This window comes from Anser anser (genome assembly GCF_964211835.1).
Source record: "Anser anser genome assembly, chromosome: 4".
NCBI lineage: Eukaryota > Metazoa > Chordata > Aves > Anseriformes > Anatidae > Anser > Anser anser.
This window is the reverse complement of record NC_139724.1, coordinates 33219374-33246824: the sequence shown is the minus strand read 5'-3', so window position 1 is coordinate 33246824 and position 27451 is coordinate 33219374. Positions and strand designations below refer to the sequence as shown.

Sequence of the window (27451 nt, the reverse complement as noted above, 5' to 3'; positions counted from 1 at the left end):
CAGAACAAAAATTTAGCTGGAGAATGGCAAATGGACCAGTGAGAAAGAGAAGAACTGATTCTCATGGGGAAACTGGAACAGTGTTGTCCTAAACATTATTATGAGGCCAATTTTTTTTTTTTAAACACCGACTGAACATGTGTAAGGGAGTAGTTGGGGACGGGGAGTTGAGGAGGTACAGATTGATGGTACCATGTTTTTTCCATTGGATTTTGTAGCTAGGGTTTGGGGAGAAGAGTGATGTTACTGGTTTTATTTTTTTCTGGTTGGGATGTGCCCAGATTACAAGATCTTGGACTGTAAAGCTGTTTAGCCACTAAGTGAACTCTTTAACTCCTGTTAAATTTACTGTTTTTCAGGGTGTTTCCTTTCAGAATCAAGTTAATCTTGATCTTCAATAAAATTCTTTGCTAGTGTTTTTTTCTCTTTTCTAGGTAAAGAAATTAAAAGCCTTTGATGGAGATGTATCAAAACTGTCTCAAGCTGATTCCTTCATGTATTTACTAATCCAGGTGCCAAAGTAAGGAGATAGTAGGTTTATTCTGTTCATGATGGTTCTCTTTGGCTGTCAGTTCTAAACCTGTTTGTTTGTCTGCTCCAGTTACGCTCTTAGGATTGAAGCCATGGTGTTAGAGAGGGAGTTCTCACCCTCCTGTGCTTCTCTGCAGGATGACATGAAAATTATAAGACGGGCAACAAAAGGTAATTAAGCATGTTGGGACATGTATAATACTCTTGTTTTTGTTAGCATGTTAATTAGTCTGCTTTATGAAGACCAGAGCTTGAATTTCAGGTACCTTCACTATTAAAAGGAAGCTAACTCCCCTCTGACAAATGCCATCAGGGTGTGTCTGGTGAATCTTTGCTTCCAAAATCAAAAATCTGGAGACTTGGACACACTACCAATGAGTTCATGAAAGCCTACAAACAGTGTATTCTAAGCTGACGCAAGCAAAGGTGTTCGTGATCAAATTAGGACAAATCCTTGTCATTTGAATACAGTTCACTCTTTCATGTATCACTGTTGCTGTGATTGAATCCCACTGTTAAACTTTTTTGCTCACTTTCAGAGATCCATGGAGGAAATCACTGTCTAGTTTCCAGATTTCCCTATGTGCAGTTGCCTTTTGAGGTGGCAGTACTGATGGGCTAAAATCTTTACTATGGAGACATAATTCTATTGTTATTCCTTTGTCTTCCCTTGTTGCTGAATTCATGTTCTCTACATTTCACAAGCTTTGAAATACTACGACTGGTTATTCTAAAGCTAATCTGGTATCTTCTGCTCTGTGGGAAAATAACTGAGTTCCTAGTTTCGTTTAACATTAATGCTGACATTTTCAAATGCCTTGAGTACCTATTTGTCCTGTTTCTCAGTATGAAAGTCCTACTTCATGTTGGTAAATTTTCTGACAGACTACTGGAGCACTGTCTAGACTGCTTCTTGTGGGATAAAAAGGCACAGTAGTCAAAATATTCAAATATGAGCACCAGCGCTTAGGATAGTCATTTTTAGTGAAGGGAAAGGGAGAAAAGTCTGGTGTGTTCTTCCCAACTGTGGGGATTGAACTGGTCCTTCCTGACTCAGGAAAATGTCCCTTACCTTAAGCTGAGGTTTGAGTTTGGCCTTTTATTGGGAGCTCTTTGAAATCATTGTTCTTTGTTTTGAGCAACAGACATAGGGGAATATGTTATGTATAAAAGCAGCCGCGCCCTATTGTCCTTCATGTCCTTCACCCAGGACCTTTCTGATGAATTCTTTCCCTCCAGAGGAGACACCTTAGTCTCCAGATCCTGCACCAGGTCAGCCATGCAAATCAGACTGAGCTTCCCTGTCTTCAGTCCAGTTGTGTCATCCGCTCCTCTCCATTTGGTCTTTTCACTTGAGGGCTTGTTGATAGCCTGAAGTTGTTTAGGAATTCTGTCTACTTTTCTATACCCATCTACTCTGTTTCTTTCCTTGTAATTAAGCTGCGAGAATATTTACTTAAATCCTAACGCTGATAACCACTAAGGCTTAGGATGGTCTAAATAGCTTGATGGATTCTCATCTCGCCTGCACATGGATGTATCTCACAGTGACGCTAAGCAGGCTCTTAGTATGCAAAATCTTTAGATGTTGCTTTCTCTCCTTGGCCTTATGAAATCCAGTATTCTCTTTTGTATTCTCTCCTCTTTCTTCCCCCTTACTTCCTCACCTATAGCTTGTTAGATCACAGACTGCTTAATTCGTTATATGACTTTATCCTGCTAATACTGAAATCCAAAGATACAAAGGCTGTCTGCTTCCAAAATGATAGATTAGTGCATTGTGTTGAGCAGTTAAATGTGGGGTAAATTTCAGAATGTGAACTTTGAAGCAAAATAATTTTTAAAAGTATTTATACTGCAATCAAAAGGATTCCACCTTTTATTAGTACCTTACATTAAAAAACAGCTCACATTGATTTTCTTGCCTTAGAGGTGATTTGTGAATTTGCAGTTACTCGGTTTACTGTGCCATTTGTGTAATACTAATCTATTAACTCTTAGCAATCTTGAATTCCTGTCTTTATTTCTAAGGTGCTATGCTCAGTGACTTTTAAACAAGTGTTGTTTTCTGTTCATGTGTGGGGTGGGTGAAGAGGTGTATGAACTCAGAACACTACTGTGCATTTTGCAAAAAGGGCATGTGTACAAGGAAAGCTTCCGTGATGGAAAAGCTTTAAGTGGCAGTTTTATTCCATTTGACTCTTTGTTTCACAGTGAATATAACTTTGTGCTAATCATCTTTGATGTCACTGAAGTAAAACAAATGCCACTCTGAGTTGGTGATCATATAGAAATAAAATAGTGATTCATAATGAGATAAGAATGGAAAATTAAAACATTGTCTGATGTCTTCTCAGGCCTGATGCCTAAGTCTCCCCAAAAAGAGTAATTGTTCAAAAATCCAATCCTGACAGATGGCAATGGATCCTGCGAGGTGCAGAACATTTGCCTCAGACTGAATTTAGTAGGTTGTGAGGATACTTGCATAAGATGCTTTGCACATTGCAGGATTAGGCCCCAAATGTTTTGTGAGCTACTGGGGGTTGCCTTGGAAATACTACACTTGCAAAGCTGAAGTCTGAACATATAGTTGAGGTTTGCCAACTGTGCTTGTGACTTTGAATTATATAGGACCTTTTTTTTCCCAGGACCTTTGAATTTACTGTAGTTTCCTGTTAAAATAAAAATCACCATCTTTAAAAGCTTGATGTGAAGAGCAGTTTGGTAAGTGTGCGTGTATTTGTAAACAATTATTAGACAGCAATTTTCTGTTCCTTACAGAGTTAATGACTTGTGAGGAGCTGCATTCCATATTGCACTTGGTCCTCCAGGCTGGGAATATTATGAATGCGGTAAGTGACATCTAAAATGAGGATGGCTGATTGACCAAACTTCATTGTTAGTATTGCAGTCCATTTATGCCACACACCTCAGCTGTTTCCTTCTTTTTAGGGAGGTTATGCTGGCAATGCTGTTGGATTTAAACTGTCGTCACTGCTCAAGCTGGCGGACACAAAAGCAAACAAACCTGGGATGAGCCTGCTGCATTTTGTTGCTCTGGTATATAAAGGCTATTTTGTTGGTATAAGTAACTGATGCAAATCTAAAGCCATAGATGATAGACAATAGAAGGAGCTGTGTGTCTCAGAAAAAGTGGCTTGTTTAAGGCTTTGATCTTCTTCTTTTCTCCTTCTTACACAAAGTTCACTATTTTTTCTATCTCTGGTCTCCCTATTCAGAAATCCATGGAAAGCTTGATTTTTTAATCTCATGTAGGAGCTTACCTTCATCTAACTTTCTCACTGTAGCTTTTCTCTTACTTTCCTGAATTCTTATAATGTAGAAGTGACTTCTTTTGATAAGTACCCTTTTAATCATCCTACTGAATCTTTTCATCAACATGTTTCTGATTTTTGTTTGTTTGGTTTTTCCACCTTTGGTGACTGACAAGTATTTTTAAAACTGCAGCAGACTTTTTTTTTTTTTTTAGTTATTTTTCCTTCCTTTCAAACTTCTTGATTTTAGAAGGGAGAGAATTTAAATGCTTCCATATGTGCCTTTGGTTATCTGTGTACAAACTGGCTTAACAGATTTCTAGTCAGCAAACAATGGGGTATTAATTGATGTTTGTGCAGGAGACATTGTATCTGCTCAGACAATAGGAATCAGTAAATTGTTCTTTCCCTAGCATTCCCTATTAATGAGACTTGTGTTCACTGGCAGAAGCAGCTATTGCTGTGGACTGCGAAATGGAAGCTGTTGTTTAATGTTTCTAGTTCTCATCCCTGCCTTTCTTTTAAGTGGCGTCCTCTGCTCAGTTGTGTTAGGATTGCACAGGAAGGAAAACAGTGCAGGAGACAAAACTTTAAATGCCCTCCCAGAGGCTTTAGAACTGTTGGACTTAGGTACTTTGGCATGGTAATGGAATGTTAATGGGTTGTGTGTGTTTTGGTTTTGTTCTGTTTGCTTCAGGAAGCCCAAAAGAAAGATGCTGCTCTTCTCAACTTTTCAGAAAAAATTAGGGATGTTCATGATGCCGCCAGGTAAGCCAAAAGAAAACCGAAAACTTAGGGTTAGACTGTGACTTGGAACTTTTTTATTTGTGGAGCAATGAGGCTCATTCAGAGAAATCTTGGCACAAAAACTGAGATCTTTACAAATGTTTACTATAGCTTTGAGGGCTTCATTTCCATTTGCTAGCAGAAATATGCCTGCAATGTGCCTTCAGGTATAAGGTTTTTTATGACGCGGTCTCCAGAGGTGTTTTGTAGTTTTGTCTCTGTCAAATAACATGCGCATGGATGCTACTTTTAAGAGATCATGCTAAAGCACGTTACTGTTTTCCTTTAAACCAGTTTTCATCTGCCTCTGAGCAGGCTTCAGTACTCTTCCAAGCGTGGTTCCAGATACAAGTGCTGGCCATGGCTTCTATTGGATGTGTTTTGATATTTGGTTTGCTTCTCCATTTCTGTCAGGTGGAAAATCTGAAGGATTTGGGGCTCTGTGTTTTCATCGCAACATCTCTAGCTGCACACTTTTAAACTGTACCTGATTCATACCTTGATAACTCTACTTGCTTTTGTGAGATGTTGCGATTTAAAGCACAAACCTGGAAGCTAGTGATCCTGGAGCTCTACTCCCAGTTTTGCTACTTCCTTACTCCTTGAGCTTTGGGCAATCTATTTACATTATTTTCCCAGCTGTAAAATGGATCCAAGCTCTTATATCTGATGCAGAATTAAGTCATGTCTGTAAAGGACTCTGAAATCTTCTGAAGAAAGGAGTGGCCATGGAGTTAATCAGAAAATTTTTGATGGACCACCTGTGTGGCTCTCTGCCATCCAACCCACACAGCTTCTTGGCAGTCTGCCTCGTGGCCTGCTGGGGAATGTAGCTTCCCTCGGCATCCAAGCCACCTGGCAAACTACTGGGGAACAGGCAGAATCTGAAAATTGGTGATATTTTTCTAGCCTTTCGGTTCTTTGATCACATTTGTTAATGCTGAAAATCTTCTGCTGTAACTCTTGCTGAAATCTATTCATGGAATGCACTCTACAGGAAAATGAAACAAAATGAAATACATGTCTTACCATTGGGCGTGAGGAAGATCATTATTAGAGACAACTGTCATGTACAAGTTGCTCATAAATCCTTCCAATTAGAGCATGTTAAAACAACTGCCATTATGTACTTTATTTTTTATTATCTCACCTTCTTTCCTTGTAGTCCTTCATCCTCCTCTTTCACAGGCAGAAAAATATAGCCTGTATCATGTACGCCTTTTCTCATTTGCAAAAACACCTATGATCTTCCCAGAGCAGGGAGCTAACCTTTGGAGATGAAGTAAGCAGAGAAAACGCAACACACATTATATTCATTTATACATGCTGTCACCATGTTCTGCCATGTGTACTTCAGTCAGTCTGCCACAAATCTTCAGCCTTACTGTTTTGAAGTCTCTCTGCTGGTGAATTAAGGGTAGTTAGGAGCATATGTGCAGTTGTTAATTTTTACCGTTTTGGAAATATTGGTGCTTTAACTCCAGACAGAGCTCAATTTCCCTGTGAAGGAAATGTCATGGGTATAGAGGTGTTTACCCTCAAAGTGACTGAGGGATCTGGGTGGAAGCTCTCATCATATGGAAAATGCCTCTCCCAGGATAAGATTTAGATTACATCACATGAGAGCTCTTTCCTGTGGTCTTACATTTGTTGAGTTATTTTTGCCTAAAAACAGGAGCAGCTCTGCTGCTGGTATGTGGTGAAGGATGTTCATGAAGGATGAAATGTTACGACTGCTGGGTCGAGACTGTGTGGGCTGCATTGCTGTGACAACTTAGAAGAACATAACGTGCAATTTCATGATGCCTCATGCTGTTGGCAAAATGGGCAGTCCTGGCTGACAATCCCTTCTGACCCCCTTTTGTGCCAGCTTTGGCACTTAAACAGTAACGTAATCAGATGGACCAAGGAAATGATCCATCTGGAAGCAAATTGCCTTGGCCTTTCCTTGGATTAATTTTCAGTTCCCAGATATGGCTGGCCATCTAGAAGATGAGTGCTAGCACAGGCCGCAGGGAGAAAAAAAGGAGCGCTCGGGCAGGGTGGCATTGCACTTTCAGGTGGTAAGGCTGGGTAGGACTGGCTCGAGTTAATTGTGAAACCACACCCCATGGGAATCTTTTCAGGTTGCAAATAAGAAGAAGTGTGCTTATCTCTCTCCTAACTTTCGATTTATACTCTGGAAAGAGTTCCTGAACAGGCAGGTCTTGTTTAAAAGCCAGGTTGCACCTCATCTTAAACATCCATTTTTGATGCGTATTGTGGCTAACCTAGGGGCAACTCTTTCTCACTGATAAGTACTCTCTGTGCATGCGTTTTTTTTTTTTAGGTTATCCATTGATAATTTAGAAGCAGAGCTTCAGTCACTGTCTTTCAAAGCAAGATCTGTTAAAGACAGCATTCGACGAGACCCGAAACTCTTTTACCAGATGGAAAGCTTTCTGCAGGTTTGTAGGATATCTGTGTTAATGTGTTACTGTCACCTGAATGCAGTAGCATTCCTCAGCTCAATGTAATTTTTGTGGACAAGTTAATAAACAGAAGCATTGTTTTAATATGTCTACCCTGTCGGTTGTACGAAGGTGTTCCAGATATATGCTGTTTGTCAAGAGTGTTGGAAAGACTGTATTTTTACCAGCAGGGATGTTGAGTGTGCATTGGCTGAGGCGTGTTAGGCAAGCGTGTTTGATGCCTGTGAAATGACTATTGGAGATCTGTAGTTAAAATGTAAGACAATTGGGACTGATCTCTGGTTTTGTACTTAACACGCAGATACTGCACTTCGGGCAGCTGTGACGTTATATTGGATCATGCCAGTTTTTGCTGAGGCTGTGCTATGCATATTAATCCTGATTGTTAGGTGACTGGAGAGATATTGTTAGCAGCTTGCATGCTAAGGGGCTGATTTCTGTACCAATTTGCCCTTCACACAGAGTGTATTATTCTAAGCCATGCCATTACTTCTTGGTAGGCTCTCCTTTTCTTTTTTCCTATCGCAGTGACTTCATAGGCATAAATGTGTATAGCACTTAACTTTGAAGCAGAGCGCTTAGCTTTGAAGCAAAGTTCTTGGTATTTTCCGGGTGATGCCTGGAGAAATATGTATTATACTTCAGTTAAATGTTTTTTCTGTTTCATGCTATAGATAGTTATTAAAAGTGAAAAAGCAGGCGTTGGAACTGGAACTTAACCCACCCTGATTTTCAACTTGCAAGTGTAGTTAATAGTCCTGTAGTTTTACAGGAGATGTGAAGCTGATGAAGAAAGAGGCGGGTTAAGATTGAAATAGCTGTCCTTTAAGACTCTTTAATGTTCTGTTCTGACATGTTTGGGATTTTTTTTTCATTTAATAGATGGTTTTACGTAACACTACAACCTTGTTTAGGCCACATTCCAAAAAAATGTTGGGAAAAAAATAATTTTACAAATACGTACCTTACACAAACACTTCCGGTTTTTGTTTTTAAATTTCAGATGATAACCAAGCTGATTGAAAGTCAGCTTTCATTATCTCATCCTCATGAATAAATTACTGAAATATGTGGGAGGAAGTAATTTTCTATGTATGCTCTTGTCAGTTGTCCAGTTTATCTTCTATCCAGCTTTTTTTTTTTCTTTTTTTTTTCTGAACGTTAACAAGTCAGATTTGTTCCTACCCTACTGGCATCATTTGGCAAGTAGCTTTCTGGCAGGTGGGGTTGTCTTAATGGTCACCAGTGCCTCCAGCTGGCTATTCACACTCCAGTGCTGCAGTAGAAGAAGTATTTAGGTGATCATGATGTAGACAGTGTCAGAACAGATTTGTCTGGAAATTAACTTTCTCCCCACATTACTTTGAGTCAGATGTGTTCTCAGATGTGGGACCGTGCAAGGTTGGGAGTGAATGGCTGGTGATACAGACAGGGGAGACAGAGGAGCAACTCCTGAAATTCTTTTAAGTAGTTCTGCTGCTCAAAGTCTAACTACAGGCTTACCGTCTTCCTCCTGATTTTTTTCCAACAATCTACTCCAACCCTGTCTGTATAGCTCTACACTTCTGACTCAAAGAACTACTTCAGAGGGATGTTTTCTGGATGTCTTAAAATATATTTATAGTATTTCCTTACCTGTCTGGCATGAAAGGCTTTTTGTTGTGGTGGTGGTCTAAGGTCAGCTCAGGAAGCAGCGGATTGTATGATGTATATCCACATTCGTGCATTTTTTGAGAAAAGTGGGGAGAAAGAACTATCCCATTTCAATTGAGTTGAAAGTTGCAGGGAAAATGGGAAAATAAGGCATGTAGAGCTTTGTGGGGGCTCCAAAGTGGTCCACCAGTGTCCTAGTACATTCTTTGGTTTTACTCAACTGAGAATTAAAGTTCTATGTCAGTTGAGGGGCTTTTGGGCTTTTGAACTTTTGCCTGGTTTGTATCCTAGTCACTAGAATTTACATTTTGATTGATGTATTTTCCTTGACCTTCCTTACTCACTTTGCAGAAATGACAAGAAACCTCTTTTAGTTAGTAGGAGTTTTCCCTCAAAGTCTTAATTTCCAGGGCTCTGTAAGTGCTTCTAGGATGGAAAGTGATTTTCTTAAATTCCTAATATTTACATCACCCATTGGGACTTCAATTTTTCTATCTAGTTCATGCCACTGTGTTTTTTGCTACAGTTTGCTGTGAGACATCTAAAAGAGCTTGAACACCAGAAACGAGAATTGCAAAAGGAAGGAAACGCTCTCATTGACTTTTTCTGTGAGGACAAAGAAACTATGAAGTTGGATGAATGTTTCCAGATATTTAGGGACTTCTGCATTAGATTCAACAAGGCTGTTAAGGTAAGCACCGTTAAACTTGCAGTAAGGCTGTTAACCGCTGAACGAGATTCTCACTTGTTTGAAATAAATGCTGGCTCACATGGATTAAGTTATGTGTTTTCTGCCTAAGGGACACTTCATATCTGGTGGTATTTGGTATATTTGCCAGAATGGCTACAGCAAAATGCCATGGAAATGGTCAACCTGCCCAGCTCAGTATGCAGTCCTACTGTCAAGTCATCAGCTCTCATCCTGTTCTGCGCCTTCTGCTCTGGCTGACCAGACCATTGAGATGTTATGTCAGGGTAGCCTGTAGGTCTGCTTGTAGGTGGGCTTCTTCCTCCTCCTTTGGTGAGAAGGTTGATAATTGCTATATGGTATTTAACTAACGGCATACCGTGAATTGGTCCCAAATAATTAAAGTATGCGAAGATGAGCATAGGCAAGGAGCAGTATCAGCACTGGTTACAATTTTGGTTGAGAAAAGTCTGCCTGTCATTACAAATAATTTTTAGGACTTTATAAATAGCATTAATTAGATGGATCCAGAAATTTATTTTTTCTGCCTTACGCGATCTGCATTTGACAGCACTTTGCATAAAAGCCTTAGTTTAGAAGAGAGAGACGAACGTTCTTGATTATAGCAAGCTAAGAGGATGTTCAGTTAACATGCTCATTGTCCCATTAGCTTACCTACCGTTTACCACCCAAGGCAGCATGTAGTTATGCATGTGAATATTATACAGATATAAACGGTGGTAACTGTTGCAGACATTTCAGTGAGAGATGACTTTGTGCATTCACGAAGGATGTGTTCAATTATTTGGGGTTGGGGATTTAATTCATAATCACACATTACAAGTCGTTGATGAATAGCTATTACTTCAAGATCCCATGGGGATCTCCCTTCGTCTCTCTGTAGTAAGTAGTCACACTCAAAATAATGACAAATTAGACTTTTATTTGTGACTATTGGAAAGATTTACTTACTAGGTATTTCATGTGGATTACCTATGTCCCTACAAAATTAATGGAACAATTTAGAATAGAGACTGCAGTTCTGCTCAATGTAACATGTGGACAGCACAGCTAGCAGTGTAAAAAGATGGCTTACACATGATAGCCAAATGCACATATTTCCAATGTTAAAACTTTTTTTTTGCAATTTTGGAACATGACTCTATGTGCTTAAAATAGATTTTTCATGTGAATAAAATCTCCAGAAGCATGTTTTGGGTGAGGTTAAAATGTTCTGTGTCTAGTATGGAAGACGAAAGTAGTATCTACAACTATTTTTAACTATTTCCCTTTACAATGGGATATTTAAAGTTAAGCTTTAGCATTAGGCAAGAATTAATTCTGTAATTCCATGCCTGTGAAAGAAAGCTCCCTGTCACAGACGTTCTTCCTGAAAAGCAAGTTTTTTCTTTTTCCTTTCTTAGCTGTTTGGGTTTCTGAGGTCTCTAATGCATCTTATCTTTCACAGCCCAGTGCCACCTCAAATCCACTTTAAGAGGTGTAGATCAACCCATTCATCAAAAGGAGTTTCAGCATTAGGCTTTTGTTTACTGAAAGCTTTCAGGCAACTGTTTATAGTTGTGCAGCTCCTCTGTTGTCACAACAATGGGAAAATCAAACTAGACAGTGCTTCAGACAAATAGAGGTGTGTTTTTTTAAACAGTGTGTCATACAGGCTTGCTGAGGGCAGACTTAACAACATGCTGGAAAATTATGTAATTTTTGAATCCTCTGTCAAGACTAGCCCTTTCTCTTCTTTCTTTTGCTACAGCTGTACTGGCTCTAGAAAACCAGGTTCTCCATTTCAGAAAATAACCTGGAAAGGTCAACTGAAGTTGCACCTAGATTAAATCTGAAGTGTAGAGGTGACAGTTAAAATGTTGACGTTCATAATAATCCACTGACAGTGATTTTATAGCAGAAAGGTGTTCCTGTGTTGTCTTTCAAACACAAACTGCTGCTTTCTAAACCAGAACCCAGTAGCTTCATTAGCAAAATCTCCAGCCTGCCCTGGACGACTTCTGAGCAGTAGTTATCAAATTTTGAAGTGAACAAGAGATCCAAATCTGGAATGAGGCATTTATTAATGGTCCTTGAGTGGTATCAGTTGATGTCAAAGTAATGATAATGAGGCATTGTGTAAACTTTTTCATTTGCTTTCATATGGAAGTAGGTAATGTCTTTTCATAAAATTTCCTATCTGTTATGCTCAAGTTGGAGGTAAGTAGCACCCTATAGAAACTCCACTTGCTGCTCCAATTGCAATTGTTGTAATATGGGACAGTGGAAGGAACACGTTGACTGTGCTCATCAGACGAGTTTGTCGTAAAATACGTAATGCTCAGGTGGAAGTTTACTCACCAGATAAAACTGCCAACTCTAAACATACTGTGAGCAGATTTCAAGCTCTCCATATATAGCAGGGACTCTTTGAATGCCCTTGACATCTGCTTGGGTTTGATAGGTCACGTTCTTATGCTGTGCGGGAACTTGCGCGTTTTTTTTCTTAGGCTGACCAGACCAATGTGCCTACAGCATTAGTTATGCAGGGAACTGCTGCCCATATGATTAATGGTTGCAGACTGTGATTGCCCCAGTGAATTCATGTGGGTTGTATGTATTGGGGGTGGAGGGAGGGTGATGGCAGAAGGAACTAACTTTGATAGGAAGAAATAAAGGGAAAGATAAAGCAAGGTAACTTGTTCTCATGTATAGGACACTGTCCTCTGTAACATGGATTTATGCATTTCTTCATCAGGAAAACAGGGAACGAGAGATTCAGGAACTTCATCATCTGCAAAGGCGAAAGGAGCTGGAGGAGAAGCGTCGATCCTGGGCAGCTGGAGAGCTTGGGAGCTTTGGACGGAGCAGCAGTGAAAATGATGTGGAAATGTTGGCCAAAAAAGGACTTGAAGAGTTTCTTCCCTTCTTGCAGCAAAGACCTCAAAGCCCTTCGTACAGAAACCCCAATTCTAGACGCTCTCGACTTTCTCTGGGGATTACTGCAGACAGGGAGCTGCAGAGTTTCCTGGAAATCTCAAAAGATGAGGATCCAAACAAGTTTAACAGCCTTCCCCGTACAAACACCCGACAAGCAAGACCCAACGTGGCCTGGACTGAATCCAAAGAAACTAGAGATCTCAACTTAAATACCTTGCACTTGCACCAGCAGTCCGAAACCAAAGTGAAAAGCGGTGACCTCCTGCAGTTGCCCCCAGCACAGTCCAGTCACTTCGGTGTCTCAGCCGGTCCTGGTGCCCGTTACCCACCGAGAAGCACCAACTACAACATGCACACTTCTAACGCCTCCTGTGAGGAGTCCGCTGATATAAACGCTCTGGCCCTTGCAATTGAGGAGCACGAACTTGTTAAAGGATTACGTAAGTTTGATATTCAAGGAGCAAAGCCTGCAGAAGATACGCCTCTAATATACTTAGAGGATGTCGGTGGGACAGACTTGGAGACTCTAGATGATCTAAGCTTGCATTCCCTTAGCACTGCTGATGATGACTTGCCTCCAGCTTGCAGGAGCTCCAGAGAGGCTCATGACCATAAAGCCAAGACAGTGGGTTGCAAGAGTGAAGCTTCAGAGCCCAGCAGCAGCAGCCCCATGTCTATGGATACAAGTGTTTCTGGAAGTAGGGAAGATGGGCCAATGTTCTATGTGTCGGATACTACGACTGACTGTTCTTTGACGCTGGACTCTGAAGAGGGAAATGATTTTAAATCAGTAGGCAACGAAGTAAGAAGTGAGGCTGGCAAAGCACGCTCTTCTGTGAGTGGTGCTCAGTACAGGTCTAGAACGCTCTTCTCGAACCTGAATACTGCGTCTGCCAAGAATCTGTCTCCTCCTCACACTTCCACAAATGATAAGGATGATGCCAACAGCAAGCACATGCTTTCTAAAGAAAAGTCCGTAAAAAATAAAGACGCAGTAGGACCAAAGAGAAACTCTCTAAAGGATAGATCTCCAAGTTCCTCCAAATCCAGTGGCACTCGCCCAAGCCACACAGCTTCTTCCAGACCTGTAAGAACTTTGAATGCCTCTGAGAACGAAAGTATGAGGAAAGTGGTGCCTATTTCTCGGTCTAACAAAGCACCAAGCAGTGTGAAAAAGCCCGAAGCCAAGCCGGCACCTCGTGAAACTAGCGCAGTGGAGAGTCGTCTGTCTCGTCGCAGCTCTGTCCGAGGCACAACCGACACGCTGCCGAGAAGTCCTTACAGGCACAGCATGTCAGTAGAAGAGCCAAAGTTACAGAGGGGCACTGTGACCTCAAGCAGTGCTCATTTTGAGAGGGACAGAGTCGCTCTCAAGAAGCCCATCTCTAAACCTATTAGGAGTACTGTAAAATCGAAGACAGATGAGATAAAGATCTGTCGCTCCAGCGTAAAACCACAGACCCCTGCAGATGACACCAAAGTTGTCCCAGTCAGTGTTCCCAAAACACCATCCACTGTCCCCAGCTTCGCAAGGAATACAGTGGCTTCTTCTTCAAAGCGTGCAAAAGTGGATCTATCCAGCTCATCCAGACCTCCAACTATCACAAGGTCTGTGTCCCAGAGGCTGCCTAAAGCGAAGCCAGCAGCAACCTCTGATGAGATGAGTCCAAAGGAGAATGGAGGCAGTACTTTAAAGAGAGCAAATAGTGCCAGAGTGGTTGGGAGAAGCCTCCTCCACGGAGACACTGTCAGCACAAAAGTGGAGCGTTCAGCAAAGGAGCAGGGAACGGAGGAAAAGTCCTCTCTTAAACTGAAAGATGCAAACCGGACCACAATAGGTAAAATACTAAAGCCGTTACTGAAGTAAGGGAGAGGTTTTGTGAATCTTGGAATGTGAACACTTGTTCAAGCACTGGATGTCTGCGTCGTGGAATTCCTTAAAACGGTAACATTGCTGATAAGCAACATCATGTGCTCTTAAAGTACCGCACACCACTGGAAAAGGGCAACTACTCGTGTTCTGGTCTAAATCCTTTTTTACGAATTTGAATGTATTTGAAGCTACTGTGATGGAATAAGAGTGTAACAGCAAGTCTTTGAGTATTTATCATATAGAAGGTCACCAAAAGCCAAAAATTTTAAAGCAGTTAAACTACAAGATGAAACGCGTTGTGACAGAAAACATGGATAAAGGCCAGTTTTTATGTACATAAGGTTATTCCTAAGACTCAAGCGTTTGTGCTGGTCGGTTCCTTATTTGATGTTAAAGTGAATCCTGTGGAACAGTACTGAAAATGAACGTGGGTGATTGTGCTTTTCGTTGCTTCTACTGCCTCGGATTCAGGAACTCTTTTTTGCCTGTTGCAAAGTCCATTGCTGGCAATTGGACAGACTGGGAACTGCTGGCCAAAAAATAGTAAAATGGGATATTTTCTGTTTGTGGCTGTCTTTAACCTCACTGAAGAATTTCTAGCATGTTTTATGAATGTGTACGTGTGTCTGGAGAAAACTTTCTGCTGGCCAGGAGGCTTATTCTCCAAGAATGTGGCAGCGTTGTCTTGCATGCACAAGTAGATACGGCCGGTGCTGCACCGAGTAGCACAGCCGGAGGCTGTGCCTGTTGGAAGGGCCATCAGTAACCATTGGGATGATGACTACTCCTCATCTGACTTGTTTTAGTCACAAGCAAACTTGCCAGCTTTGGGTCATACAGAAGTGCCATATATTTATGATACATATCAAGGATGTTTGCAGTTCAAGTCTTGAAGGCTGCGTTGTAGTGCCGAGCACTTTCGTACTATTCCATGTTTCCACTGGTTTATCTACTACCAAATTACTTGAATGTTGCAATGGCTCTGATTGAGCCATCAGTTTCCCTGCCTCCTCCTCCTCCTCCTCTCCTTGTCAACATGAATATTTAGCATGAAACACAGAGCTTACGCATGACAATGTTTTTGTAGACTTCCTTGGTTGCTTCAAATGTGGTTTTTAATGTTTAAAGACTCCAAAGGATGACTTAAACTAGTATTTGATGAGCTTTTTACAAAATAAAAACAGCTCTTTTTTCCTGCAGATACAAATTTTAACATCTTACTAGACTAAGGTACAGAGAATGAGGGAAAACTTGTTCAGCGTGCTATGCATCTTCCTAAGGGAAATGTATGTAGGTGAGGAAACTGATCACTGTTCTCCTAAGCATCTTACTTAAAGAGTTGCCTTTTTACTTGCTTACAAATGAAGCCTCATTTAAGAATAAAATAAAAGGAAAATCTCTTCAGACAAGTGGCATTGACTTACTAATGGTAGATCTGCTTGTCTGCTCTATCCCTTGGTGCTGGAATGAGAATGGGCCGCTGGATTGCTCACATGCTTCTCATGGGATAGTATCAGGGACAGCTACCTTTGTACTTTGAATTTGGCAAGGGGCCCTTAGTGCTTCCTTTATACCAGCAAATCTTACTGCAGACATCATACCCAAACACCATGAAGTATTACACAGGGCTTCTTGTTTGAGTCTGTCCCACAGGGAGAATTTATATAGCCCACTTTTTGGTCAGGGTGAATTTTTGCTCGAAACCCTATAAGCTTTTTGGATGCTGCCTCCCTTGTGGGTTAGATTTAAAAGAAAAAAAAATCTCCCTTTTCCTTATTTGTATCTGTGTGTATGTATGCACATCTGCAAAAGCAGATGATTAACTCTTTTCCTTTATTAAAAAAAAAAACACAACTTTTATTGGTAGTAAGCTTGAAAAAATAATTTAAATGTGTTTGGAATATGTAAATAAGTTTCTATAAATCTGTGTAAAAGAAAACAATGTATTTAATGGAACATTTATACATTTCGGAGTAACTTGGTAGTTTAATAAAGTTCCCATTTACTGGGCATGAGCTTTATGCTTCTCTTTCCTGTTACACTTTTGGCTTTGGTCCTGGAGGTCTCCGGCAACTGGAATCTGAGTGTAGGTGACTGTGGGAAAATCCCAAAAGGATGGGCTTCACAGCAGAAATTCTGGCTTTTAAAATGCCGGGTTTGTTTTTGTACTAAGACATGCAATTTGTCTTTAGTTTCTGAATGTTCCTGAGGCAGGGCTTTCTGCACATGTCTGGGTATAGCGTGGAAGGTATTAGATGGTAGATGCAGCACTTTGTGTATACATTGCATGATGTGGCCAAGACAAATGTTCATGGCACTAACAAGTCTGGATCTGTCACTATCTTCATGCCTTTTAGTTTAGCACACTTTATTGAGAAATCCTGGTTTACAGCTCCCAGGGCTTTGGAAATAAAGAGTAGCCTGTTTTGCAGGAGCAGGTGGTGATTTCTACACTGCAATTCTGAATTTTCACATTCCATCCTATTCTCCCATAATTTTTCCTGCTTTGCTGCTTAAAAAAAAAAAAAAAAAGAACATCTATGGGTCGGAAAAAATGAAAGCCAGCCAGCCTCCTTGTCCTCAGGGAGCACTTCCTCCCCTCTGCTATGGAAATGATTTTTGGACTGGAATTGCTGCTATTTGCAAACTTGTTTAGCCCCTGACTTTTCTCGTTTGGTGAGTGCGTCTCTCCCCGTGCGGAGCGGCAAGCACCTGCTGTCTGCCAGCGCTGAGTGATGGCTGCTGATGGAATCTACGTGGGAAAGCCCTTCACCATCAAAAGGTGTGTCTCAAAAGTTTGTTTTTTTAAACTTCATTTTTATTTCAAAAGGGTTCATAATTACCAATTCATTACTTAAACTACCAGCTGTCAGAGACAGCGTTGCCCTGTAGGTTTAATTTCCCATGTCATGAAATTTTCCCAAAGAAAGAGGCCACGGGGGTAGCCGGGTTGCAGTCGGTTTTGAAGAAAGACACGAGACCTTTTCTCCAGCTTTGTTCTGCCGAACGGCTGACGCTTGTGATCGCGATCAGAGGCGCATCTGTCTCCTTTGATGGCTGCTGAGGTGACAGTGAAGTGGGGGAACCCGGGGGACCGAGGGGGAATCTGGGGCTGCGGAGCTGGTAGAGATTGAGAGATAGGGGAAGGAGCTGTGGGAGTAGGAGCGAGGTGCTGATTCATACTTAAAGGAATTTAATATTCACATCTCATGTGGGAACTGCATACAAATGAGGGGCTCAGTGCATCCCTCATTACAACAGCTCATTAAATTATCAGGGAAGACAGAAAGAGTTCCCATCACGCCTCCCACAGCGTACAAGTCCGGACTATGTCATTCAAAATAACCCACCGCTATCTCTCTCATCTTAGGCTACGTCTGTGTGGACGGATGCAGACGCTCACGCGTTGGCTCTGACCTAGCCAGACACGAGCCAGCTCCGGGCTGGGAGCGAGTGCGCAGCGTGTTAGCTCAGCGCTGACCCCGAGCCCGGACACGGTGACGGTAACCTCATCCTCTGCGCGGCTCGCTGCCTCCAGCTCCATGTGCGCCCACGGGGCTACGCCGCTGCAGCGGAGCCGGGGCTGTCCGCGCCCGGGAAGACCTGCCCTCGGAAAGCCGCTCCTGCTGCTCCACGTGAGGAGGCAATCCCCGCGAGAGAGGCCCGGCTAAACACAGTTCCTTTCAGAGCTGGCTGCTCAACGTTTTCCATTAACTTGATACATGCTGTTTACATCCTCCTGCTGCCAGTGCCAGAGATAACTGCCTTGGGAACAGCTCCCTACAGGTATTGTTAGCAGCTGCTGAAAACAAAGGAGTTTGTTTTAGCCACGTCACTATCTAAATAGCCAGAAATACATTACTTTTTTATTGCTCGTAAGCCAATAAAAATCTGTCTCGTTCTCCTGGCTGAAAGATGCATTCTGGAAATCTTGCGTGCTGTTAAAGCTGGCGTCCAAGCAAATAGCCTTGCGACTGTAAAGAAAGTGACACCGAGGCAAAGAATGTGAGAAGGGTTCTTGTGGCAACAAAGCGCATTTCTCTTCCCAGAGTGTGATCACCACCACCAGCATCAACTACCTGCACTCGGACAAAGTTGCTCCAGCCAACACTGCGCGGGTCCTTGCCGTGCAGTTGGCTTCTGTGTCTTTTCAGGCAGAAGGCTGAGACTGCAGAACGCGCGCTGTCCCAGCCAGCAACTTGCTCTGATTTTAAAACCAGACAAAAAAATCACTAACCTCCAATCGCTGATGTCTTTTCTTTATGCGCTGAACCAGTGGGGAGCATGGAGGCCACTTTAAGACACTGAATTCAGCGGTGGTGTTCAGGTTTGTAGGGACCGAGCACATGCTCCACAAGGGTGGCCTTGTCTGGAAGGAGGGGGGAGAGTTTCAAGCGTTTCTGAGAACATTCACCCCATCTGAAGCAGAGTTGCAGGACAGACTCCCTTTGAACAGTGATGTGTCTCCTGCTTTTGATCATGTCTGAACAATAGCTCCTTTTTTACCCTCTTCCATCCTTATTTATTTGAGGAGAGAAGGGGAACAACAGACTTTGATGCCTCCTCTTGGGCCAAATGGAGGGGAGAGATGAACTCTACCTTTTTTTTTTTTTTTTTTTTCATTTTTCACAATAGGACTTTGACCATCACATAGAGCGGGTAGCTTCAAGTAACTCTCTGCTGTACAGGGGCACCAGCTATTTTCAACATCTGCAGTGATGGAGCAGCAAAACAGGCGTAAACGCAAATCTCTGTCTAGCCTCAGATCACCGAAGTTCCTATTTCCTCTTTATCCTGAAATGCCTGAACAAAAACAATGTTTATTTGGGCAACCAAAAGGAGCTGGCTAGGAAATCTTTGATTCCACTTCTAAATAATAATTTACGATCAACTTTATTTACCATTACCCTTCCATTTCTTTGCCGTTACAAGTGAAAAAAGCTACCTTCAGCAGTAAAGTAGGGTCAATGGGTGCAAAACCAGCATCCGCATCTGTGGTGTTCTTGCTGGTGGTTACTCCTGATCCTTTTCTATGGGTTCAGGGAAAAAAAGTGAATGGACTGTCCAGTGCACTTTCAATAATTTCTTCAAAAAAGGAAGCTTTTGCATCTTTTTGGTGGTCCAGAACAAGCTTTGGGAAGGAATTGAGTTTGTTTCTAAGATGAATACGTGTTTTTTTTTTTTACTGAATTACTGAGGTCCGGTACTCAGTGTGCTGCCTGTGGAAATAGGGAAACGTGTATGAGGGAAAATGTGATGATTACAAATGGACAGGCACAGCTGGAGACAAGTTTTCAGAAAGCATGTGGATCCTTTTCTCTGTATCATTAGCATCCTCACACTTCCCCGGGTGTCTGCTGTTTCTGGCTAATCCAGCTACAAAGCAGTCTCCAGGAGAAACGAGGAATCCCCTGTGCCTGACTCCAATCACTGCAGAAAACACTTGAGTGAGTGCTGCTGGAGTCACTTCAGCTCTGGTGCTGAACATACGACACGTTGCAAGCCTCACGTTTTTGTTTCTGCTGTTTCTCACGCAGCATTTAAACTGATTCAAGCGTATTCCCTATGCAAATCTCTAATCTCGCATTTTAGGATGAAAAATGGGTGTAAATGTGGTTTTGATTTTTCCCCACCCTTTTACAGCTGTATTTGCCCCTTTACATCCCATGACTGTTTCCTCCCACTCCTATTTCTTCTATTACAGTTTTCCATCCTCCTCTATTAATTTTTCCAGCTTCCACTAATAACTCATCTCCTTTCTTTATCTCCCTTCCACGCCCCAGCGTTTCTGTGCTCTTCTGCTCACTCCATCCTGCTTTCTCTCTGTTTCTCGACTCTTCAGTGGCTGTTCTGCTCCTTCACTTCCTTTCCTTTCTGCCCAGGCTAGCCTTTCCCCAGACATCTGTCTGCAAAACCTGCAAGCTGAGACTTTTCCCTGCCAGCTTCCAGTGAGATGTGGGAATAGAGCAACAAAAATGGGCTCCGTTTTTAGGGTTTACGTTTAGATTTTTCTAGCTCTCGCCTTGTCTGGGCGAGCGGGTAGCTGCTGGAGGTGGCTGTCACCAAGCAGAGGAATAGTCAGAATTCATCTTCCCATCTCTTCTGGGCTAACATCGCTCCCCATCATGTCGAGCAGCCTACGGGGGGCAGGAAGGGGCATAGAGGAGAGGAGCACACGGGTTCCTTTTGCAGAGGTGGAATTCTGTTCAAATAAAGGTGTGGGTGATTTAGCTTTGTGGTTCAAATCCGGAAAGCTATAATGAGAGAATGTCAACAGCTCAGCTTAAAAAGCTAAGGCTAAGTGATTCCTCACCCCACCCATAATCTTGGTACCAGAAGCAAAATAGGTTTGTGCAGCCAGTTTGGTGCCATTTCCCTGCGCATCCGAGCAAAATAATTGCATTATTGTTCTCAAACTGGCACGCAGCTTTTCATGGTATGGGTTAAGACTGCAGCAGATTTTTCCTCTCATACAGTAAGGACCAAGACCTTTCGACAACAGCAGATTGCTCTCAGAAGCCCAGAGGTGCCTCTTAGAGAATATGTACTCAGCCTTCCTTCTGGTGGAAGTGACTAATCGCTGCAAGAAATGGAGCGCACTTTAAGTGTATGCATAGTGTATTTATGTAGTGTATGCACTGCTCATTGCTGTGAGTACTTAAACATGTTTTTGCTATTAAAAAAAAAAAAAGAATCCTGTCTAAGACAGTCTTTCCTCCCAAGAGATTAAGGTCTACACCATTGAATAGCTTAGCTTCAAAGGCACTTCTGGAGGTTGCCCAGCCACCTGCTCAAAAAAAGGACAAATTTCACACTTGTGTCACTTTGCTGAGGACCTCAGGGTGTTGCTTTTAGAACAGGGTGGTTAAAAGAGGGGGGCATGTGGGTCTCATGACAATAGTGTTGCTGAAACAAGGGTGTTCATGGTGGGAAACCACTAAGCCGGTCTTCCATAGGCTAAGGCTTGAAAAATGTTTGCCACCTTGTCCAAGGAGTATATTGCAACCGTTAATGCTAGTCTGCCTTCGGTGGCTGATGGTGATGTGAAGTTGCTAGAGCAAGTAAAGGCAGGAGTCGGGAAAGGAATTGGAGGAAAACCCTGGAAGCAGAAGGGAACCTATTGAGTGCAAGAAAGAAATAAGTATGCAACTAAAGACAAATCAATGGAAAAAACACTGGAAGTTGCAGAGGCTTGTGGGAAAGGGTGGATGTTTGCAGTTTGGATGAAGAGAGAGGAGCAGATGGGAGAGATATTTGGTAACCACACCGCACATCAGTCCAGTGCTGCTCACCTGAGGGCAGGCTCACGTGGGCAGCTGACGACAGTGCCATCATGGGTCTAAGGGAAATGGAAGGAAGGAAAGAGTCTGTCCCCCTGCCCCACGGCAATATTAGCTATAGCTAAACCATTCCTGGCAGGTGTTTGCTTAGCCTGCTCTTAAAGGGCTTACCAGCCAAACAGCTTAGTAAGATACAATAAATGTTCCCAATGACTACCTTGTCTCCTCCGGGATAGGATGTCTGTTTATAAGGATACAGCTAAGCAGCAAGTCTCATGATAAATGTGACACTTCAGATGCATAACTTTGCTTGCAGTGTGGCTTTTCTAATGAAATCAGCACACCCACGCTTAGGATAGAACCACTATGTTCATCCCAAGTAATACAAACGCTTATATTTTGTGTGTGAAGCTAACTGGTAAGCCTAGAAATCCAGCTAATATTTCTCATTGCAGGAAAATATCTGTGCTCCTCTGGAGGGTTTGATGCAATCTGTTGCCAGAGACTTGCAGCTCAACTGGATGGAGCGTGGGCTGGATCGTGTGGCAGCTCCTGCTGGTGCTTTAGCAACTGCTCCAAGATGTGAGACCCGTTCATGCAGCAGTGGAGGGGGTGCAAGATCAGAGCTTGTGCCCCAAATGGACCTCAGATGGAGTAAGACAGCAAGGAGATGGCTACAGTGAAGAGATGAATGCTCAAGCCAAATCTTAACTCCTGTCTTCCTCCTGTGCAGGAGCTTAAACAATGCTTCCTGACCACTTGGTCCCACTAAACAACATATCCAGCCAAAACCAGACAATTTTACAGGTGAGCTTCCAGATGAAGACACGGCACAGTGACAGGGATGACTGGCCACGAGTGGGGTGTTAGCAGTAGGAGCTTTCTGTGGGCAGAAATACCCCTGCAATCTTGGGCTGCTCTTCATCAGAGCAGCAAGTGGAGGAGCAAGGCCACCAGGCCCGTCCCAGCCTCCTGGGGGCTGTTGTGTCCCCAGCCTGCACAAAGGTGTCTGAAAGAGCGTGAAACACAGCATAAGCAACCCGTGGGAGAAGGGCATGTGGAAATACAGCAGGAGACATTTTGTCATTGCAAAATCACCCAACAGTATTATAAAGACTATGAAACAGAAATTTGTGAGAATGCATCGCTTCAAAATTCAGCATGAACTGGCAAAGCAGGTGTGTGACTAATCACAGAGGGTCATTGTATGATCGAGGCTAACCTCCTGTTTCATTAGAATGCTTCTCTTAATAAATCTCATTTAAACTACAGTAAATATCTCTGAATAAAACGTCCAGCCTTAATATACAACATTTTAAATAACAGAGAGTTCACCCCAACCTTCAGTAAATAGTTCGAACAGATAATCAAGCTTTCTGTTTAAAACCGTCATAGTATTTCTAGCACGCATTAATCGGGGTGGAGTGTCTAATTGCTGGTTACTGGATCTGTTACAACACCGTGTGCCAAACTGGCAGGCTCTTATTATCAGATCTCTGCTTCTCGGAGGAAGCCTTTGCAGGGAAGGAGCTGTGATTCCCCCCAGCGAAGACCCACACAGGCCGGGCGGTGAAGCGGCTGGCAGAGGAGGCCCCAGGAGGCCCCAGCCTGCTGCCAGGATGGCACAGGGGCCGGGGAGACCAGCACCGGCCTTGTTCCTAGGGGCACGGCGGCCTTTGGCGTGGGAGGAGGCCTTGCTGCTCGTGCTGGTGTCCTTGTGGCCCAGGGAGAGACCCACAGCCGCTGCTTAAAGGCCTGTCCGGCAGCAGCATGCTGTGGTGCGCAGGGAGCTCCTGGAGGTTGGCCTGTCTTTATTGCCATGGCTTCCCAGGCTGCTCTCGGTGGCCAAAGTTTCCTCTGTCAGAGTGAAAGTGTGCCTGACAATAAGAGTTTGTTTTTTAACTAGGCATCTACTACGTGGCCAGTTACGGGGCCTGAAAGTTTCTGGTATCACCAGGGCTGTCCTCTGGCAGAGCTGTGTGCTCACCCTTTCCATCTCTCTGGTGGGGATGATGTCTGCGCTGACAAACCCTATCTGCTTACCCCTTTGTTGCCTCCTGCAGCTCTCTTCCCCTTTCCTGCTTGACCCTGAGCTAGGAATAGGCATTTTTCAGTAAGCCTCTTCCCCTCCCATGTGGGAGCATTCTGTAATTAAGGAGGCAGTGATAACATCTAATGATTATTTACTGGTGTCCTTTAAAAAGGGAGCTCTAAGACTCTTCTCCCGGGTATCCTTTCTTCCTTGCCCTAAGCTAAAGCTAGCAAGGAGCCTGGAGCTACTCTGATGTGTGTGCAGATTAAATGCTGCTTCTCTGTTGACCTTTTTGTGTCCATGTTGACTGTTTTCTCTATTCTATTCTCTCTCTAAAAGGCAGTTAAGGCTGCCTTTTAGACAGAGGGGACTTCTCTTTCCCCCCTAAACCTTCTTCCTTAATTGAGCACGTGTCCCTGCTTGCTGCGTTGGGTGCCCCAGAAGTGAGACACAAATCAATCGAGCGCAACACCTTCGCTGCGGTGCCTCAGAGGGACTATAAAACAGATGGCCTCATCCCGGGTCATTTTCCTTATTGATGTTATTGCAGAGCCCCGTGCTATGGCAACCGGAGCAGTTGCGCTCCTCGGAGCAGGAGTGGGGCGGAGGGAGGAGGGCTCCGAAACGGCTGCTTTGGGCCTGGGACGCGGGTGTTGATCCAGTGCGGGGTGAGTCACGGGTGCCGTGCTCCACCAAAGCCACCTCTGGCAGCTTTGCCGTGACTCACCGCAGCCTGAGGAGACTTGCAGCACTTCCTGGGCCACCAGAAGGGGGATATCAGGTTGATGTCACCACCTGCTGAGGGGGGCCAGGTCATGTGGAGCCCCAGTTTAGGAGCTACATCCCAGGAAAGAGCTCACAGATGACTCAACTGGGAACGTTATTCAGCATTATGGGACCATCAGGGCAAAATGCTTCCTACAGGACATGAGGAGGAGATGGCAAGGGGCGCACAAGTCATTCGAGGTGGCTTTCAGAGCAAAAGCTGTGACACCAAGAGGAAAGATGCGGTGCATGGTCCATGGAGGAGTCAGTTTCAAGAATTTCTTTGGGCATCTCTTCCTTTTGTTTACTGTCGTGGTTCTCCAAGCACTGAGTGATCGCTGACAGCAAGTCCCATGGTATAATTATTGCACACCGTACCCAGCCGCCCATGGACCCAAGTAACCATAATACTGATTCAAAGCAACTGGCTGAACCCAGCTGAAGGATTCGCTTGAGTTTAACTCCAGCTGCAATCAAGTGCTTTTGCCTCTTCTGAAAAATCAAGGCATGAGTTACACCTTTCCATGCAGTGTGTCATTATTTCAGAGAGCTTGCCCATTTCTGAGCAGGCATCAAGTGTGTTGTTCCAGTTTCAAGTGTAAGCAATAAAAACCCTGTTCTCCTCTTCCAAAGACAAATCTCAAATTGCAGAGCCCAGGAGAAGTGCTAGTTATTTATTTAAGATGTGTTGTCTTTTAAAATCAAGACAAGTGCAGAAAATTGGTAAAGTGTTTTTTTTTTTTTTTTTTTTTTAATATTGTCTTGAAATTGTGTAAGCCTTTCAGAAATTAAAAATCAGCCTACGTTTTGGCAAGAAAGGCTGGTGGGGTGGATTTTGCTGAAGCTGGAACTGTCTGTGACAGTGAAGCATCTCAAAGCAGCTCCTTGTCCCTGTCGTGTGGGGGTGGGCAGCCAGAGCTCAGGCTTCCGAAGAAAGAGGAGGAAGCCTCATCCCAGGGACCTGCGAGGTTTGGAGGTGCCATATCTCCAAACCAAGGCCTTTTGCTGCAGGAGGTCAGTGGGTTTGCTGCTTTCCCCTCCTTGATTCTGCTACGTGTGTAGTGGTGGCTTACCACATTTTAAAGCATGAGTTAGATAATGAAGCTGTTGGGCTGAGCATTGATGGGGCTGAAGAAACCAGCCCTGAATGGGACTGCCTCCCCAAAGACCATCAGGCCCTTCACCACCTCCACCACCGCTCAGAGCCGTTAATGTTTCCTTCTCAGGCCCAAGCTGCTGAGCCTCAGAAAAGCCTCAGGGAAATCTAAGCTGAGTGTGGTAGCTCTCAGTGGCATTGAATGTTGGCCCAGAGGTACCAAGCCCTAGATTTGCATTACTTGCGAAAGCTGGCCTGGTGAATTTTCCTCCTTCCTTTCAGCTTCCCGCTCTGGCCCTAATGTTTGCCCATCCCGGGGCAGCCCCATCATTCAAACGGTAAAAGTGACGAACTGATAAAAGGGGGCAAAGTATCACTGAGACTGTGCAGGATGCTCTGCCTGAGCTGGGAAGCTCAGGAACCCCAGAGGAGCAGTTCCTCGCCTTTTCCGGAGCAGCTGCTGTGCGGGTGTGCGCGTGCACTGGAGCGTGTCACCAGCCGGGTATGGCACACTGCGGGCACGCTTTGCACAGCCCCTGCGAGCGCCTGCTGTGTCCTGGCTTGCAGGATTTTAAGGAAGTGAGCTGTAATCGCGGTGACATCAGGCAGCTAGCGCTGAATTCAGGCGGGGTGAACTCTGGGTGCGCTCGCTCCCCATAGGTGAATCCGGAGCTGCTTGAAAGGACTTTCCTCAGCCTCTGCGCACGCTGCCTTGAGTCATGACCGCACCGCTGCCCAAACGCAGCAGGAGGTGACGCAAGGCTTGCTCTGAGAGAGGTGCCTCAACAGCTTCCCGAGCTGTTGGGCATTGGGCAATCCTGGGGATGCAAATGTTTTCCTACTGATCTGCCGGAGTGAGGATGTGGGAGAGCCGGGCAGGAGGGCTGTGGGCAATGGAGCTCCAGTCTTTGAATCCTGGCTATAAATGGAAGAGGATTTTTGAGAGGTTCTCCAGTGAAGTGGTTGAAAAGCAAAGGCATTTGGAAATGCTCTGAGAGCAGTGTAAACTACTTGTTTATTACCCTATAGTACTCTTGTGCCCAGCTTATGTACAAATATGGCCAAAAATGACTCGGGAGAGCTATATTGTGAAGGAGAAAGAAGCAAGATCTGTTGGTCAGCATGTTAGGCAATAGATTTTGCCCAGTCGGGGTTATTGGGCAGCGTTAGAGCACAAAGGCAGCTTCAAACACTGCTCAGCCCTGAGGGCTGACGAATGCCAGCTCATTTGCGAAGGTGAAGGTGCCTGTCGGGTGCCCTGCTCTCCGGAGGGGTGATGGGAAGGGAAAAGGGAGGGGATGATCCTGAGGGGACTGTAGGCAGCCAGCAGCATAGTATGGCTTGTCTGTCCATAAAATTCACCATAGTACAGCCTGAAGAGCTTGGACCTTTGTTCACTGACACCTGGATTTTGCCTGTTGCCTCTGAGCCTGGGCAGCTGCTTGTGCAGCCAGGTGCTGGTGCGTTGGTACTCAGCCTCCAGAAGAGGTGGTGCAGCTCAGGGCCTCCTTTTCCGGAGGCCAGGAGCACACTAAGGGTCTCAGTCACTCCCAGGGTACTCGGCTCCCATGCCCCCAGATCAACGCTCAACCTTGTGCACTGAGCACCATGGGCACCTTGTTTTCATGAATGAAAAAGCTCGGCGTGTCCGTTTTTTCCACCTGTCTTTTATCAGTTTACTTTTCATAATAGGATTATGCTAATGCACACCTTGGCCCCATCCCAGTGGCGCTTCATATCAGCTAGCAGCAACCAGCAGCAAGGGCTGAGCCTTCCTTTTTCAGGACAGATATTTGGGTCTGTGTAAGTTGCACACCCTAAATTAACTATTTGGCTACAGGAATCCATCCACAATGTTGATTTGATGTCTTAATGACCACCACTTAAGTGAAGCCGAGCACCCAAACTGAGGACTTCGTTTTGGTATGCTCCCAATTATAACTAGTGAAATATATCACGAGGCATCCACAACTACAAATTAGAGGGCCATATAAAGTGTTTTACAAGGCTATCTGGATGAATGCAATGCAATGTATGTTTATGGCACATAATCATCTACTG

The 27451-nt window shown here is 43.9% G+C and overlaps 1 protein-coding gene across 3 annotated transcripts in view; it reads left to right on the top strand.

The window, feature by feature from the left end:
- The window catches only part of FHDC1 (FH2 domain containing 1), a 40728-nt gene extending 19817 nt beyond the window's left edge, over positions 1–20911 (top strand). For all 3 annotated transcript variants that reach the window (XM_083834428.1, XM_083834430.1, XM_083834429.1), the window contains exons 5-13: positions 435–520; positions 602–702; positions 3313–3383; positions 3484–3591; positions 4504–4574; positions 6922–7039; positions 9243–9407; positions 12163–16999; positions 17588–20911. In XM_083834428.1, the coding sequence (XP_083690554.1) occupies positions 435–520; positions 602–702; positions 3313–3383; positions 3484–3591; positions 4504–4574; positions 6922–7039; positions 9243–9407; positions 12163–14211 (2769 nt within the window). In that variant the 3' untranslated portion in view covers positions 14212–16999; positions 17588–20911. The remainder of the gene's footprint in view (positions 1–434; positions 521–601; positions 703–3312; positions 3384–3483; positions 3592–4503; positions 4575–6921; positions 7040–9242; positions 9408–12162; positions 17000–17587) is intronic.
- The last annotated feature ends 6540 nt before the right edge of the window (positions 20912–27451 follow it).